Below are 13850 nucleotides of genomic sequence, written 5' to 3'. Positions count from 1 at the left end.
TGCTTCAAAATGGGATGTGCAAGGAGACAATTCAAATCTTAATCCATTACTGATCATATCGCAGAGCAGAATTCTTATTTTACAAATTAAAACAAAACAGCTTTATCTGCAAGTGGAACGAAGCCTGCTGTGTATGTGAAAATAAAGTCTTACCTAGGAATCTCTCTACTGCTTGCACAGCCTCCTGGTCACTGATTACCTCAGAGAGAACATTGTGCTCCAGCGCATTCTGAAGTGCCATCTCGCACACAGTTTTAGCTCCCAGGGTTTTAGCAACACTATTATGAAGAAAACAGCAGGTTAGAAGAAATAGTTCATACGCATGCACGCATGTACACACCAGCAGACACTACTACACATAGAGATACTCACAGATGCTACACAAAAGGGACAGATATTAAGAGCAAATGCTCATCAAATTCAAGAAGATCATTAAAAGGAAAAGATAGAAGTTGAGAGGTTGATGGATGGCATTCCTGCACTCCGGGCTGAAACAGCTGAAGGCGGGCAGCACGGTGGCGCAGTTGTTGGCACTGCTGGCTCACAGCGCCGAGGTCCCAGGTTCGATCTCGACTCTGGGTCACTGTCCGTGTGGAGTTTGCACATTCTCCCCGTGTTTGCGTGGATTTCGCCCCCACAACTCAAAGATGTGCAGGGTCGGTGGATTGATCACGCTAAATTGCCACTTAATTGGAAAAAATGAATTGGGTACTTTAAATTTAAAAAAAAGAAACAGCTGAAGGCACAGCTGCCAATGGTAGGACCAAAGAAGTGGGGTTACACAAGGTACACACACACACAAATCATGAGGATCAGGGAGTCCAAGTTTGATTATTCTCAGAAACCTCCAATAAAAGGCAACTGAACAAACCAAATTCAGCAATAATGACAAGTAAAAGTGAACACTGGAAAGCTGAAATAAAAACTGAAAATGCCAGAAACACTCTGCAAGCATTGGAAATAAAGTCCAGGTTGCCATTCTGATGGGTACCCTGCTGTACATGGTTCAAGCTTTCTCTCATAAATTTTTTCTCATGGCCTGATCAGTTTCCATAAGCAAATTAAATTTGTCACAAATTGATTGTGTTTACTCTGTGGCAAATTGAGTTACCACATTTTAAAAAATACATTTAGATATTCTTTTTTTTTAAATTTTCCAATGAAGGGCCAATTTAGTGTGGCCAATCCACTTACCCTGCACATCAGACATGGGGAGAATCTTCAAACTCCAGGATGTTGCCTGGTATGGAGGACATTAGCTATGAGGAGAGGTTGAATAAACTTGGTTGTTCTCACTGGAACAAGGGAGGTTGAGCGGTGACCTGATAAGAGGTCTACAAAATTATGAGGAGCATAGACAGAGTGCATGTCAGGGACCTTTTCTCAGGGTAGAGGGATCAATTACTAGGGGACATAGGTTTACGGTGCGAGGGGCAAGGTTTAGAGGAGATGTACGAGGCAAGTTTTTCACACAGAGGGTAGTGGGTGCCTGGAACTCGCTGCCGGAGGAGGTGGTGGAAGTAGGGACGATAGTGACATTTAAGGGGCATCTTGACAAATACATGAATAGGATGGGAATAGAGGGATACGGACCCCGGAAGTGTAAAAGATTTTAATTTAGACGGGCAGCATGGTCGGCACAGGCTTGGAGGGCTGAAGGGTCTATTCCTGTGCTGTACTTTTCTTTGATCTTTGTCCACACGGACAGTGACCCAGGGTGGGATTGGTCCTCGGTGCTATGAGGTAGCAGTGCTAACCACTGAGCCACCGTGCCGCCCTACATTTAGTTATTCAAACCTAAAATTCTACTTTAAATCACATGTTTATCATAATTAATGGGTTTTAGTAAAGGGTTGTTGTGATGATTTGCGGGAGGGGGGTCGGCGGTGGGGTGCCTCTGGAACTACACACAAAACATTTGGACTTTAAAAAGACCAAAGTTTTCACAGAATTGTTACGGTGCAGAAGAAGGCCATTTGGCCCACTGTGTTTGCACCGACCCTGAACACAGACCCCAAAGATGGCTGAGAATGTACCGCTAACCACAGGCAGGGTTTTTCTCGAAGGAACAGTGAAAACCCTCCCCTCCCACATAAGGTAATTCTAAAATAATCCAAAGATTACCATCTCTGGTAAAGACAACGGAACATTATGGCTATCTCATCCAAAGACCCTAGGAATAATAGCCTAGACCAACAAATAAACTCCAATTCAAATACATAAAGACATGAGTTAAAAGCTAGCCGAGAGAACTGCCCGTACGTTGGTCTGTCTGTTTGTATGTGTGTTTGTGTGTGTGTGTCTGTGCTGTGAGAAAAGCAGCTGGAAGCTTGCCCCACTCACTGTGATAATGTAACCGAGGTAGGACCCCCCACAGAATAGCCAGATTTTGCAGGATCATCTAAAACTTTCTCTCCGACTGTGAAAGTCGATCAGGCAACAGAACAATAATAATAATCTTTGTTATTGTCACAAGTAGGCTTACATTAACGCTGCAATGAAGTGAAAAGGACCGCAGCTGGAAAAATAACTCAAATCTCTCGATCAAACAAGAGTACCTGAACCGAAGAATCAACCATTCACCATCAAAAGTCAACAACTAGAATCGACCTGTATCGACCACAATGTTTATCATCTATTTCGTTTCTTATTCTGTTCGTTGTTACTCAACTGAATAATGTTAATGGTATTCGTTTTTCTATGATTTCATGTTATAGAAAATTTAAGATCATTAAAGTTATGAGAAGTTTACAGAAACTGCAAGGTGCCAAAACATCTCTTTAAAATCCTGTATTATCACTGAGTAGCAATAAACTCAGAACACATGGATTACTGGCATATAAATCTGGGCAATGGGTAGGATGTTCCGTTCCCCCAGCCAAGGGGGCGCGCCGTTCGCTGACAGCAGGATTATCGCTTCCCGCCGCTTGTCAATGGGAATTCTCATTGGAGCCACCCCACGCAGCCGAGAAACCTGTGGGTGGGGATGCGCTGCCAGTGGGAAAAGAGAATCCCAACGGCCGGAGAATTCCAGCCAATATGGCCCTTCAGCATTGATTAACCTGAAGTTGTACAATCTATCTCTCCGCATGATGTCCATTTGCTTTCTCACTTACCATCAGGAATTTACTGACATCCAATGGTGTCAGATTATTGACATCACTGACCTATTAACCAAGCTCGGTGTCGCAAGTCGCAACATCATGAAACACTGAGCTTCATCGCAAAAGGCATAATTCTGACCCAGTCAGCCATGACGGTTAGTCTCGTCTCAGAGTCGGCTGAGTTCTTACAGTGTTAGGACTGCTGAGGACATTTTCTAAGAAGGTGTACTGTACTTGCTCTGCTTCAGCTTCCAGCACCAGACCAGAAAGGCTGACCGCACAATTGCAGGTTAAGGGCAAATGATCCAAAAGCATTAACTTTTCTAATTATGAAAAGCACATTTTAATCGAACGGATAATAATTAGAAATGAAAATTGGGTTGTTTCTATAGCAGCATTGATGGCTTTATGCCAGACACTGGGCGGGTTCTCTGGTTCACAGACACAGTGCTCCTACCATTGGACAATCGGGACTGTGTCCTACTAGCACTAGGAGCATCGCCAAGGTGGTATTTACATACCTTCGCTATGCTAAATTATGCATAGCAGCGAACACACTGGTTTCCCTGCCATATTAAACGGGCGCCCCGATCCCAGCATCCCGAGACAAGCCTCCCTCCCCCTCACAGTGCAAATGTTGCCGTCCCGTTGACAAAGGGAGCACACCCAACCACTCAAGAATGGACATCCTCCCACCCACAACAGGAATAACAAATCACCCCACTCCCCCCCCCCCCCCCCCCCCCCCCCCCCCGACAGTGACCCGGCCCACACCACCCACACCATCCTCAGTTACTGCCAGCCCCCCGCTCAGGCCCTCCATTTCAGTCCCTGCCTCCTGACACTGCCAACATTGCACTGCCCCCTGGCAGTGACACCCTAGACTGGCGTGCTGGACCCTGAAGGGAGTCAAGGAGGTTAGCCAATTTGCCCCTCTGTCACTGCTAGGCTGTAGAGGAAGGGTTCCCCAAGGGTCCATAGAATCCCTATACTGCAGAGACCACTCAGCCCATTAAGTTTGCACCAACCCTCCAACAAAGCACTCTCCTGGGCCCACTCCCCCACCCTATCCCCATAACCTCAGTTAACCTGCATATCCCTGGTCACTAAGGGGCAATTTAGCATGGCCAATCCACCAAAGCTACACATCTTTGGACTCTGGAAACCGGAGCACCTGGAGGAAACCCACACAGGCATGGGGAGAATGTGCAAACTCCACACAGTCACCCAAGGTCAGAATCGAACTCTGGTTCCTGGTGCTGTGAGGCAGCAGTGATAACCACTGTGCCACCCCTGGGAATTGAGTGGGCTCACTGTGGGTAAAGGGTTGACCATTTCAAAAATACCAAGCGTTTTCACTTCCTCTTTTCTGACTGCAGAAAGCACTTAGCATTGTTGAAGTGGCCAACAGCTGTCAATCAGAACAAGGTTGTTTATAAATATTGTGATTCGGATCAATGGAGGGTACTTCAGATGCATTGAAGCACGAAGGTAAAGCGTTTAAACCATTAAGCTGCCAATCAAAGGCAAATTAAAGGTACTACACCATGAAATTGAATGAATATTAAGCATTTCCTTGAATCGCAGGGATGGCAAGGCTTTTACGGTATAATGGGCTTTCTCGGAAGGCTCAGACACTTTAAAGAGTAACAGTTTTAAAAACACAGGACTGAAACGTCTTACTGGCTCACATCTTCAATGAATTGTCTGATCAGTTCATCAGCTGTCAGGCAGGGAATTCAGAGTGAGAAGGCCACTTCAACGTTTAAACAGGTCAGAGAAGGATTATGATTTTGAACAGAGGGCTACCTGAGATCACCATGCCAAGAGTGATCTTCAGATTGCCCAGTGCTGGAAGGGGCAGTCCAGAAATGGGACTCCCATCCCGGGAGAGGGCCCCAGGGTCAACACCTTACCCATAGTCCGAGCCCACCCAACCCTTATGACCCTTGGAGGACCCTCCCTTTGAAGCCTGGCAGCAGCAAACGAGCACATGAGCAATGGACTAACCTCATTGACCCTTCCCCATCAGGGTCCATTGTGCCAGGACAGTGCTTTTTGTGTCAATTCTTGCAACAAAGCCTGCCTGGTGGAGTTCCTGTTGGAGGGGTCGGAGCATAACGGAGGGCTGTGGGTGGAGATTCGGGCTTCCAATCCATTAATCACATTCAAATGAATGCAAAGGAGCAGCTTGCATGTTCCTGCTGATGCAGGCGGGAAACCTGCTATGGCCAGCGAGGCGGTACTGAAGACGGGACAGATACACAGCCTGGCGCAAATCCATTTTTGGGCCATCCAGAATTCTCCAGCTGATTGGAATTCCCGGCAAGGAGCGGAGAATTCCACTCAGCATTTTGGAAATCTACCCCATGCAATTGGCACACCTTCCAAGGTAAGATGGCACTTGCAGTATGTAGGAATAATGAGCCTTCAGCTCCCGAGAATGCATGTAGTCAGAATTTCTTGCTTTTAACTAACATTGCCGACACTTGTAAGGTGTCACCTATTGTATCTCTCTGCTACCATTTTGTTAAAAGAGGCAATGCAGTTAACAATGATATTTTATCCCATTTATCTTTTATAATGCTGACAGTACAATCCCGCGGTTATACTGTAGTATGGCCTTGTGTTTCTGAGGGCACGTGGCCTATGGCCACTTTTTATCCAAGTCCACAAGGGATTTTGATCATCTGTCTGAAATATACAGGAGCTAATGGAACTAATTTCAACAGTTTGTGGACCAAAGGTAACGAGGCTGTCCGGGGACGTATTGATCTGCAACGCCTTTTCTAACAAGCTGAACAGCCACACGTTGATTAGGAATCACCTTTTTTACTTTTGCAGCAGTCCATGCGGAGTTTTCCTGTCAAACAATATAAACACAATTTTGCAGTACAAACTATTGGACAACTTGTAATTGCTCCGCAAATAAGTTGATTAAGGAGCTTCCATGTTGTGGAGTGTTTTAATTGATCTGAAATATCAATCAGTGCACCAAGCTATACAAAAACGTCCTTTCAGGTGAATAATCCTGAAGAGAAGGACCAGATTCCATCAATGTGACTGCTACTGGTTGCCGGGAGGTGATATTTTTCTCTGGGTTTCTGTCTCTGTAGAATCACTTGTGTTCTAATTTGTGCATCACTTAGGGAGGACGGGGTGAAATCCACCATTCCCTCAGCCCTCAGTGTCAACAGGGAGCTGCGCTCAAAGGGAGTACGGGTCAGAAGATCAACATTATAGTGTTACAGGCATTCTCTGACCTGCATTTCCTTGAGTGAGCATGCCACTCCCAGCCCCCACACGATTGGCAAATTTACCATTATATCTTTATCCTCGTGGCAAAGAAGTTAAAGCACGGATGTATGCCGTTTTAATCAGTAAATATTTTCACCATACCTTGTAATATCGGGGAGTGTGACTAACTTTCCAGCCTTCACTGCTGCATTCAGACTTTCAGCACCTTTTGTCTCCATGGCAATTATAGGCACGTCACACCAACCTACTTTCTTCAGCCCTTCTACCACGCCACAGAGAAGGCCACCACCTCCAACTGACAGAATAATAGCCCCAGGTTTGTTCTGCAGTGCCTCCCACAGTTCCTTCACAACGCTGGCATGTCCTTCCCTTAGGATTGAAATTTGAAGAAAAAATGTATTTAGCTATCATATCCAAGCTCAGCAAGAAACATCATGACTTTGTGCTGTAATATAATGCTGCACAGAGGTGGTTAGCACTACTGTCTCATAGCCCCAGGAGTCTCCGAGTTCGATTTCGGCCTTGGGTGACTGTGTGGAGTTTGCATGTTCTCCCCATGTCTGCGTGGGTTCCCTCTGTGTGCTCCAGTTTACTCCCACAGTCCAAATGATGTGCAGGTTAGATGGATTGGCCATGCTAAAGTGCCCCTTAGTGGCCAAAGATGTGTAGGTTAGGTGGGGGAGTGGGCCTAGATGGGGTGCTCTTTCAGAGGGTCGGTGCAGACTAAATGGGCTGAATGGCCTCCTTCTGCACTGTTGGGATTCTAAGGACAGTTACATGGAAGAGAAATCTGTTATTTCGTGACCCTTGTACAATCACTGACTGAAATCTAAAGAAAAAGCTGAAATGCTACCGACAAAGTATTGAGGAGGGATTTTCCTTGGCTTGAGTTGAAACGCTACCGACAAAGTATTGAGGAGGGATTTTCCTTGGCATACATTTAGAATTTAGAGGATGGTAAATCATGTGCTGCGTGTGGGCATCTTTCCAATCAGGTATCTTGGCATGTGCTAAAAATGCTGAGGTGAAATAAATCTCCCAAGAGTGCTAACTCTGAGGGATGATTTATCTACAATACATGCTTACAATTATTTTCACCGAGTGCACTGAGGATTTTAACCGAGTCATGACAAAAATGTAGTGCAGCTTCAATATGCGGCAAAATCTGTCAGCTACATTGTTGACATTGATCTGCCAGGGAAAATGTTTAAGATCGGATTCGGACGTTTATCTGGTAGGTGGTCACAGTGGTGGCAACTATCACCCATGTTCCTTGGTACAGCTGAAACTCAAAGTCTTATAGTGAGGCATGTATGGTGTTAAAGACTACGTAATGTTATTTCTCATCCACTCATCTTGCCGCAAATTTACCTGCACCACGTGCTTTCTACATTTTTTGTAGGTTCAGTAAGAAGCACAGCCAACAACTTTCCCCACAAAGAGTTGGTAAAGACCCCAGAAGGGGCCATTGATAAAATACAAATGATCTAGTTGGGTAAGATTTGAGTAATCAAAAGCTGTAAAAGGTGGCTTTGGAGAAATGCCTCAAGTAACCGTACAAGTAAAATTAACTCAGATTTCATCCGCCCAGAATCAACTTTCATTTCTAGATCGCTTCCACAATGATGAATCTAAAAGCACAAGTCATGCGAGCTGGAAGTTTCAAACCCTCAAGTTTTTCCTGTCTCCACTGATCATTTTATAAATCACGCTTTAAACTTCTTTATTGAAGCTGTCAGCTCATTTGGTGTATCAGGTTTATAAGCAGCAAGGCTGAAATAAGCACCTACCAGCAGCTCCTTGCATGTTGATGGTTAAGTATTCTCGAGCACGGCACAAGTAAGATTGTAAACTGCATAAAACTACCAAGGTTTATAAAATCAGAACAGCATGCCCTAACCTCAGATTATTATGTCCTAATGTGAAGTTTTCTATTTTCATTGTCTTTCACCCTGTGAACTCACTTGAATTAGATTTCAGTTATGTCCATTAAGGATGGATTTAAACAAAGGGGCCAGTGTCAGGCTTCCTAAGTTCAAGGCATACGAGAACTAAAGGACAGAGACATTAATTAGTGTAAGTTCGAGTTGAACCCAGATCCATAGATTACAACTGGCAGATCGCACTGAGCATAAAACTGAATGGATGGGATTCTCCCGGGAACCCGCACTTCCGGCGCAATTTCACACTTGGATGGGCAGAGCCTTAAGCGGGAAGCCCACCCTTTCACGTATTAAGGCCCTTAAATGGCCACTTAAGAGCCTTATCCTGCTCAGCCTCAATCTTTAGGCTGGCGGGAGCAAGTATGGGTAGCGCGGTCAAGCGACACTAAAGCTTTTCCTCATTTCAGGTGGGAGGTGGGGGAGGGGGGAGAGGTCAGAGTTGCCCTCCCCTCCGGGATGTTGGAGCTTTGGGACCCACCCTGGCCTACCCTGCAATGCCGTGATCGTCCCCCCACCCCTCCCGACCTCCGAGGGTGCCCCCTACCATCGGCCTCTGAGACCTAGTTCCAGTACTGCTTATGGCAACTGCAGCACTGTGCATGGCCGGGCTGAAGAGCTGACAGTCAATCGGGTGGTACTTCTTTCCAAGGGCAGACAGCAGTACTGCCCACTGCCAATCAACGCTCAATGGCAGCGTTAAATGGCAGTGGGAGTTATGCGCCGACTCTGAGGATGGCGGGGGCCAATCACTTACTCTCGTTGAAATCCTACACAATGTTTTTTAAGCAGTAATCATTTTAATCACTGTACTTATGATTTAAGAGGGACTTGATTCATTTCGGTATGTTTTAGATCAGTTGAATTCTTTGGGTGTAGATTCAGAATTTATTCAAGAAGATCCAAGGGTGAAATTTGACATCACCATCCTAGTGCGGGCAGGACTGTAAAATGCAGAAGATCATTCAAAACCTAACCTACTTCAGCAGGAATGGAAAATCGCACAGGCCAGAGGAGCCGGGAAATTCTGCCCCAAGATTCCAGTTGCCAGCTTCCAATGTTGCCAGAAGCTTCCTACCTCCTGCAATTTTCTGTCGCATAATCTGAAATGGGGCAGTCCATAAATGTGTTTGCAACACAAGAGTCAACAGCTGGCTCATTATTCTCTTGAATGACTCACAAGGAGTGCTCTTAACCTAAACTATTAATACCAGTTGTCCAATTTAAAATGCAACATAGCCACTGAAATTCTGGCGGCAAGGCCATCTCCCTATCCATCTAGATGGGCAACAGTGTGATACAGAGTGTGACCCTCCTTGTAATCACCTCAAACATTGCCACCTCCAATAGAGCTGCTCTAAAGCCTGGAGTCCAGTGCCACACTCCTCCAGCACCCGCCTGCAGATTCATGTCTGTACCTGCGATCTTCCCACAGTTCAGTTTTGTCTGTGGCTTGTTCAGACCCCTTGCCCTTAAACTGTGAGATTGTGAATCAGCTGAGATACCTTTTAAATCTTTTCAATGACTTTCAGAGATTTTGTCACTCTGTATTTTGCTCATTGAAACTGGGTTGAGACTATCCAACTCAAATAACTTGGGGCTGGATTCTTCCGCCCCGCCCGCCACTAGATCGCCACGGGCGAGATGCGGACAATGGAGAAGTCTATTGACCTCGGGCAGGATTCTCCAGACGGACGTGGCTGGAGAGTCCTGCCCACAGAACAGTTGTAGCTGAAGAGAGACTTTGTTCAATCCGCCTGGCCTGGATCCAACCAATAACCCAGAGTTAAACGGACGTTATAACTGCCTGCTCCACCTACCTTCGCCTGGGCATTTCTGACCTAAACAACATTCTGGCACCAGTCTGGCATGAATGAAGAGAACAATAGTTGCATCTTCATGCACACGACTTTAAGATGAAGCCACTGGCATGTGTCTTGCAGCAGGTTCTGTCTTGCAGCAGGTTCTGGTAAACACCAGGAATATCAAAATTGAAAATTTGTCAGTTCAATTTACAAATATTCGCTTTTTTAAAAATTTAGAATTAGCGTACCAACTTCACTGTGCAAACCTTTGGTTGAACTCTATAATTTTTCATTTTGGAATGCACACTGAAAAGTCTTTAGCTGTAGCTTCTCTGCATTCATGGGTAAAAAATAGAATGGTGAAAAAGCACGTGCGAATCAGAACAGGTGTTTGGTGCCAAATGCACAGATGTGCCACCCAGTAGGTTTTCGAAGAAAGATCAGCAATAACAAGCATTGCATCAGGTGAGGTGGCTGTCACACTGGGTATAATAATAATTAAAAAAGGAGGGGTCTCAATTAGGTTGAATTTGTTATGTTTACTTAGGAGTCTATGTGCTGCAATTCAACAGCAAAGCAGACAGTGGGAGTAATTGATCAAACCCTGAATGGAAAGAGAAGTTAATGGACTGCAGTCAGTTTGTGTACGACAATCGATCATCAATGGTGTTTGTCTTCACTGGGTGAGTAAGCAAATACTGGAGACCAAGATCTGCCAAGTGGATGATTGATTACATCACACAGCAGGAGTTGCAGCAGTGCACATTACACAGCACAAAAATATTGCGAGAAACATTAGGAGAATCCAATGTGTGCAGATCCCTTGCAAAAATCGCACCCGTGTCATTTTGCAGCCAAGCACACTGAGTGGGTTTCAAAGCGTTTTCTTGCTTTAAACATCTGGCTTTCAAGTAAGAAATCCAGGAATTAACTAACCTGCAGGATCAATAATGGCCAACATGACAGATCATAAATCCACCAAATCTTTTTAGCATAGCTATGTTGAGGTGCTTAAAGAGCACCATTTGCATCTAGCAGCTTATTTAGAAAGATGAAGCTATCACCCTCTAAAATGCACTTGCACTCTGGATTCATGGGCTCCATTTAAAGGAAAGGTTGTGGTGGGAGAACTAGCCTCTTTTCTATGTGCTAATCCACATATGGTTACGATACAGTGGTAAACATACTGGGCGGGATTCTCCGTCCCGGCAGCCAGTCAGTGGGGTTTCCCATTGTGGGTATCCGCACGCCGTCGGGAAATCCATGGGTGTGAGTGCACTGCTGGGGAACCGGAGGAGCCCGCCAATGGCGAATCCAGCCCACTGCCTGATAGTATAATTTAATATTGTCGTCCGAGTTGACATGTGTAATCTGTCAATCACACGCACAATTGAAATGGGGTGGAAAGGAAGTGTTTATGACATGGAGCAATGAAAAGCAGTATAATTTCCTGCCTGAGATTTTGATGGTGTGCCACGCTCATGGATCATTCCCACCCCTTCCTGAAACCAACTCACGACTAAGAGTCACTCTCTACAGCATTCTGATAGCATCATTCCCTGCAGCTGATCCTTGAACACATATGTTATTCCAGTCATCACGAGCTTGCTTAGGTCTCATTTAATATACAGAGCCCAGTTATATAGACGATGGGAGATATTGAGGATTTTCTGAAGAGGGCGACACGAACAATTCACAGATGGGCTTAAAAAGTTTGATCTGTATACTTCAGAAAAGCAGACTCAGGCAATTTGACTGTTCTGACTGTGCGTAATTCCCTTTCAAATGTCTCATGACTATTGTCAGTCATTGTAACTGACTGCAGACTACATGTTACGTTATTTATAGCACTTTGCGTCACCCTCTCCGCAGCCAATTCTTGGCCACGTGTCTCTCACCATACAAGATTCCTTGCAATGTAGCACTTCACTGCATTCAATGTAACATTTCTGACACCAACAATCACATCTAATTTTCCAAAATTCTCAGATACAAGGATTTAAGACTGTTAAAATTAACATTTGTACCTCTCTTTAACTCCATAAGTAAAATGCTGTCAAAATAAATCATCCTCAACTGTAAGTACACATTCTTCAATAGCTTTTGAACTACGATGTGTCATTCAACAGAACAATATAAAGAAATGAACTAATGCTGTTTTGACATTTTCCATCACCTTTCTTATCAATTAACTGAATTGAATTTTCTGATTCTTTGATGAATCCTTACCAAACCCATGGGTGGTTGAAGGGCGAAACGTACACCCAGCCGTCATTTTCAGACAGTTTTAATGCTCGCTCATTGGCATCATCCCAAACCTAGCAAAACAGTTTGAGAAGATTTATTAGTGTTGATTATTATTTATCAAATAATTCTCTATCGTGCTTTAATCAAAGTACTAGCAAGGTTTGCCTCTTTCCTATACCATATCTAATATCCACTGTGCATGACAGACTGCACAGCGAAGATATCCTCAGCTCCAGAGTGTCAAAGGAAGCCTCGAACAGTCTCAAAACAGAGGCAAATATTTGGATGTCACACAAAAACATTTGAACAGTTGAGCGTTCCAATAATCTTTCATCAAGCACTCTTCAAAGGTAAAGAATTGAAGTTATGAAAGAAATGAAAAGGAAACCAGCTGAACTACCCAATGGCTCAGCTGCTTTCATAGAATTTACAGTGCACAAGGAGGCCATTCGGCCCATCAAGTCTGCACCGGCCCTTGGAAAGAGCACCCAATTTAAGGCCACCTATCCCTTAACCCCGCAACCCCACCTAACATTTTTTTGGACACTAAGGGCAATTTAGCATGGCCAATCCACATAACCTGCACATCTTTGGACTGTGGGAGGATATCGGAGCACCCGGAGGAAACCCATGTAGACAAGGGGAGAACGTGTAAACTCCACATAGACAGTGACCCAAGCCGGGAATCGAACTTGGGACCACTGAGATGTGAATCAACTGTGCTAACCACTGTGCTACCATGCTGCGCTGGTGTGGCACTGTACCAGACAATTTTTTTAAAATTCATTTATGGGATGTGGGCATCGTTGATTGGGCCAGCATTTATTGCCCATCTCTGAGGGCATTTAAGAGTCACCATTGCAGTGAATCTGGAGTCACATGTAGGCCAGACCAGGTAAGGATGATAGGTTTCCTCCCCTAAAGGACATCAGTGAATCAAATGCGTTTTTACAACAATCAATAATTGTCAGCTTTAGACTTAATGATTTTCTTTCATTGAATTCAAATGTCACCGTCTGCCATGGTGGGATTTGAACCCGGGTCTCCAGAGCATAACCCAGGAGCTCTGGATCTGGGTCTCTGGATTACTAGTCCAGCGACAATATCACTACGCCACTGCCTCCGCAACAAGGTTCAATGTTCAATCCCTTCATCGTAACAAAAGTACCATAATTAGCTTCAGTGGCCTCAATCTAAGGATTGGGATTGAAGAAGCTCAGCTAGACGCTCAGCTCAGCTAGGGGTCGGCACGGTGAACAGTGGTTAGCACTGCTGCCTCACAGCGCCATGGGCCCGGGTTCAATTCTGACCTTGTGTGACTGTCTGGGTGGAGCTTGTGCATTCTCCCCATGTTTGCATGGGTTTCCTCCGGGTGCTCCAGTTTCCCCCCCCCCCCACAGTCCAAAGATGTGCTGGTTAGGTGGATTGGCCATGCTAAATTGTCCCCTAATCAGTGCAGATTAGGTATGGTTACGGGGATAGGGCGGAGGAGTGGG

The 13850-nt window shown here is 45.1% G+C and overlaps 1 protein-coding gene and 1 long non-coding RNA gene across 8 annotated transcripts in view; one reads left to right on the top strand and one right to left on the bottom strand.

Moving 5' to 3' along the window:
- The window catches only part of LOC119962722, a 78845-nt gene extending 76088 nt beyond the window's left edge, over nt 1-2757 (top strand). Inside the window, exon 2 of the long non-coding RNA XR_005459941.1 lies at nt 2480-2757. This is a non-coding gene — a long non-coding RNA (uncharacterized LOC119962722). The remainder of the gene's footprint in view (nt 1-2479) is intronic.
- Nucleotides 1-13850, bottom strand: part of sdsl (serine dehydratase-like) — a 40668-nt gene that overhangs the window by 4076 nt on the left and 22742 nt on the right. For all 7 annotated transcript variants that reach the window (XM_038790647.1, XM_038790656.1, XM_038790673.1 and 4 more), the window contains 3 exons: nt 12337-12425; nt 6504-6731; nt 154-278 (listed from right to left, as the gene is read on the bottom strand). In XM_038790647.1, coding sequence (XP_038646575.1) covers nt 154-278; nt 6504-6731; nt 12337-12425 — 442 coding nt within the window. The remainder of the gene's footprint in view (nt 1-153; nt 279-6503; nt 6732-12336; nt 12426-13850) is intronic.

Source organism: Scyliorhinus canicula, chromosome 1 (genome assembly GCF_902713615.1).
Source record: "Scyliorhinus canicula chromosome 1, sScyCan1.1, whole genome shotgun sequence".
Classification (NCBI taxonomy): domain Eukaryota; kingdom Metazoa; phylum Chordata; class Chondrichthyes; order Carcharhiniformes; family Scyliorhinidae; genus Scyliorhinus; species Scyliorhinus canicula.
This window is presented reverse-complemented; position numbering and strand designations above follow the sequence as displayed.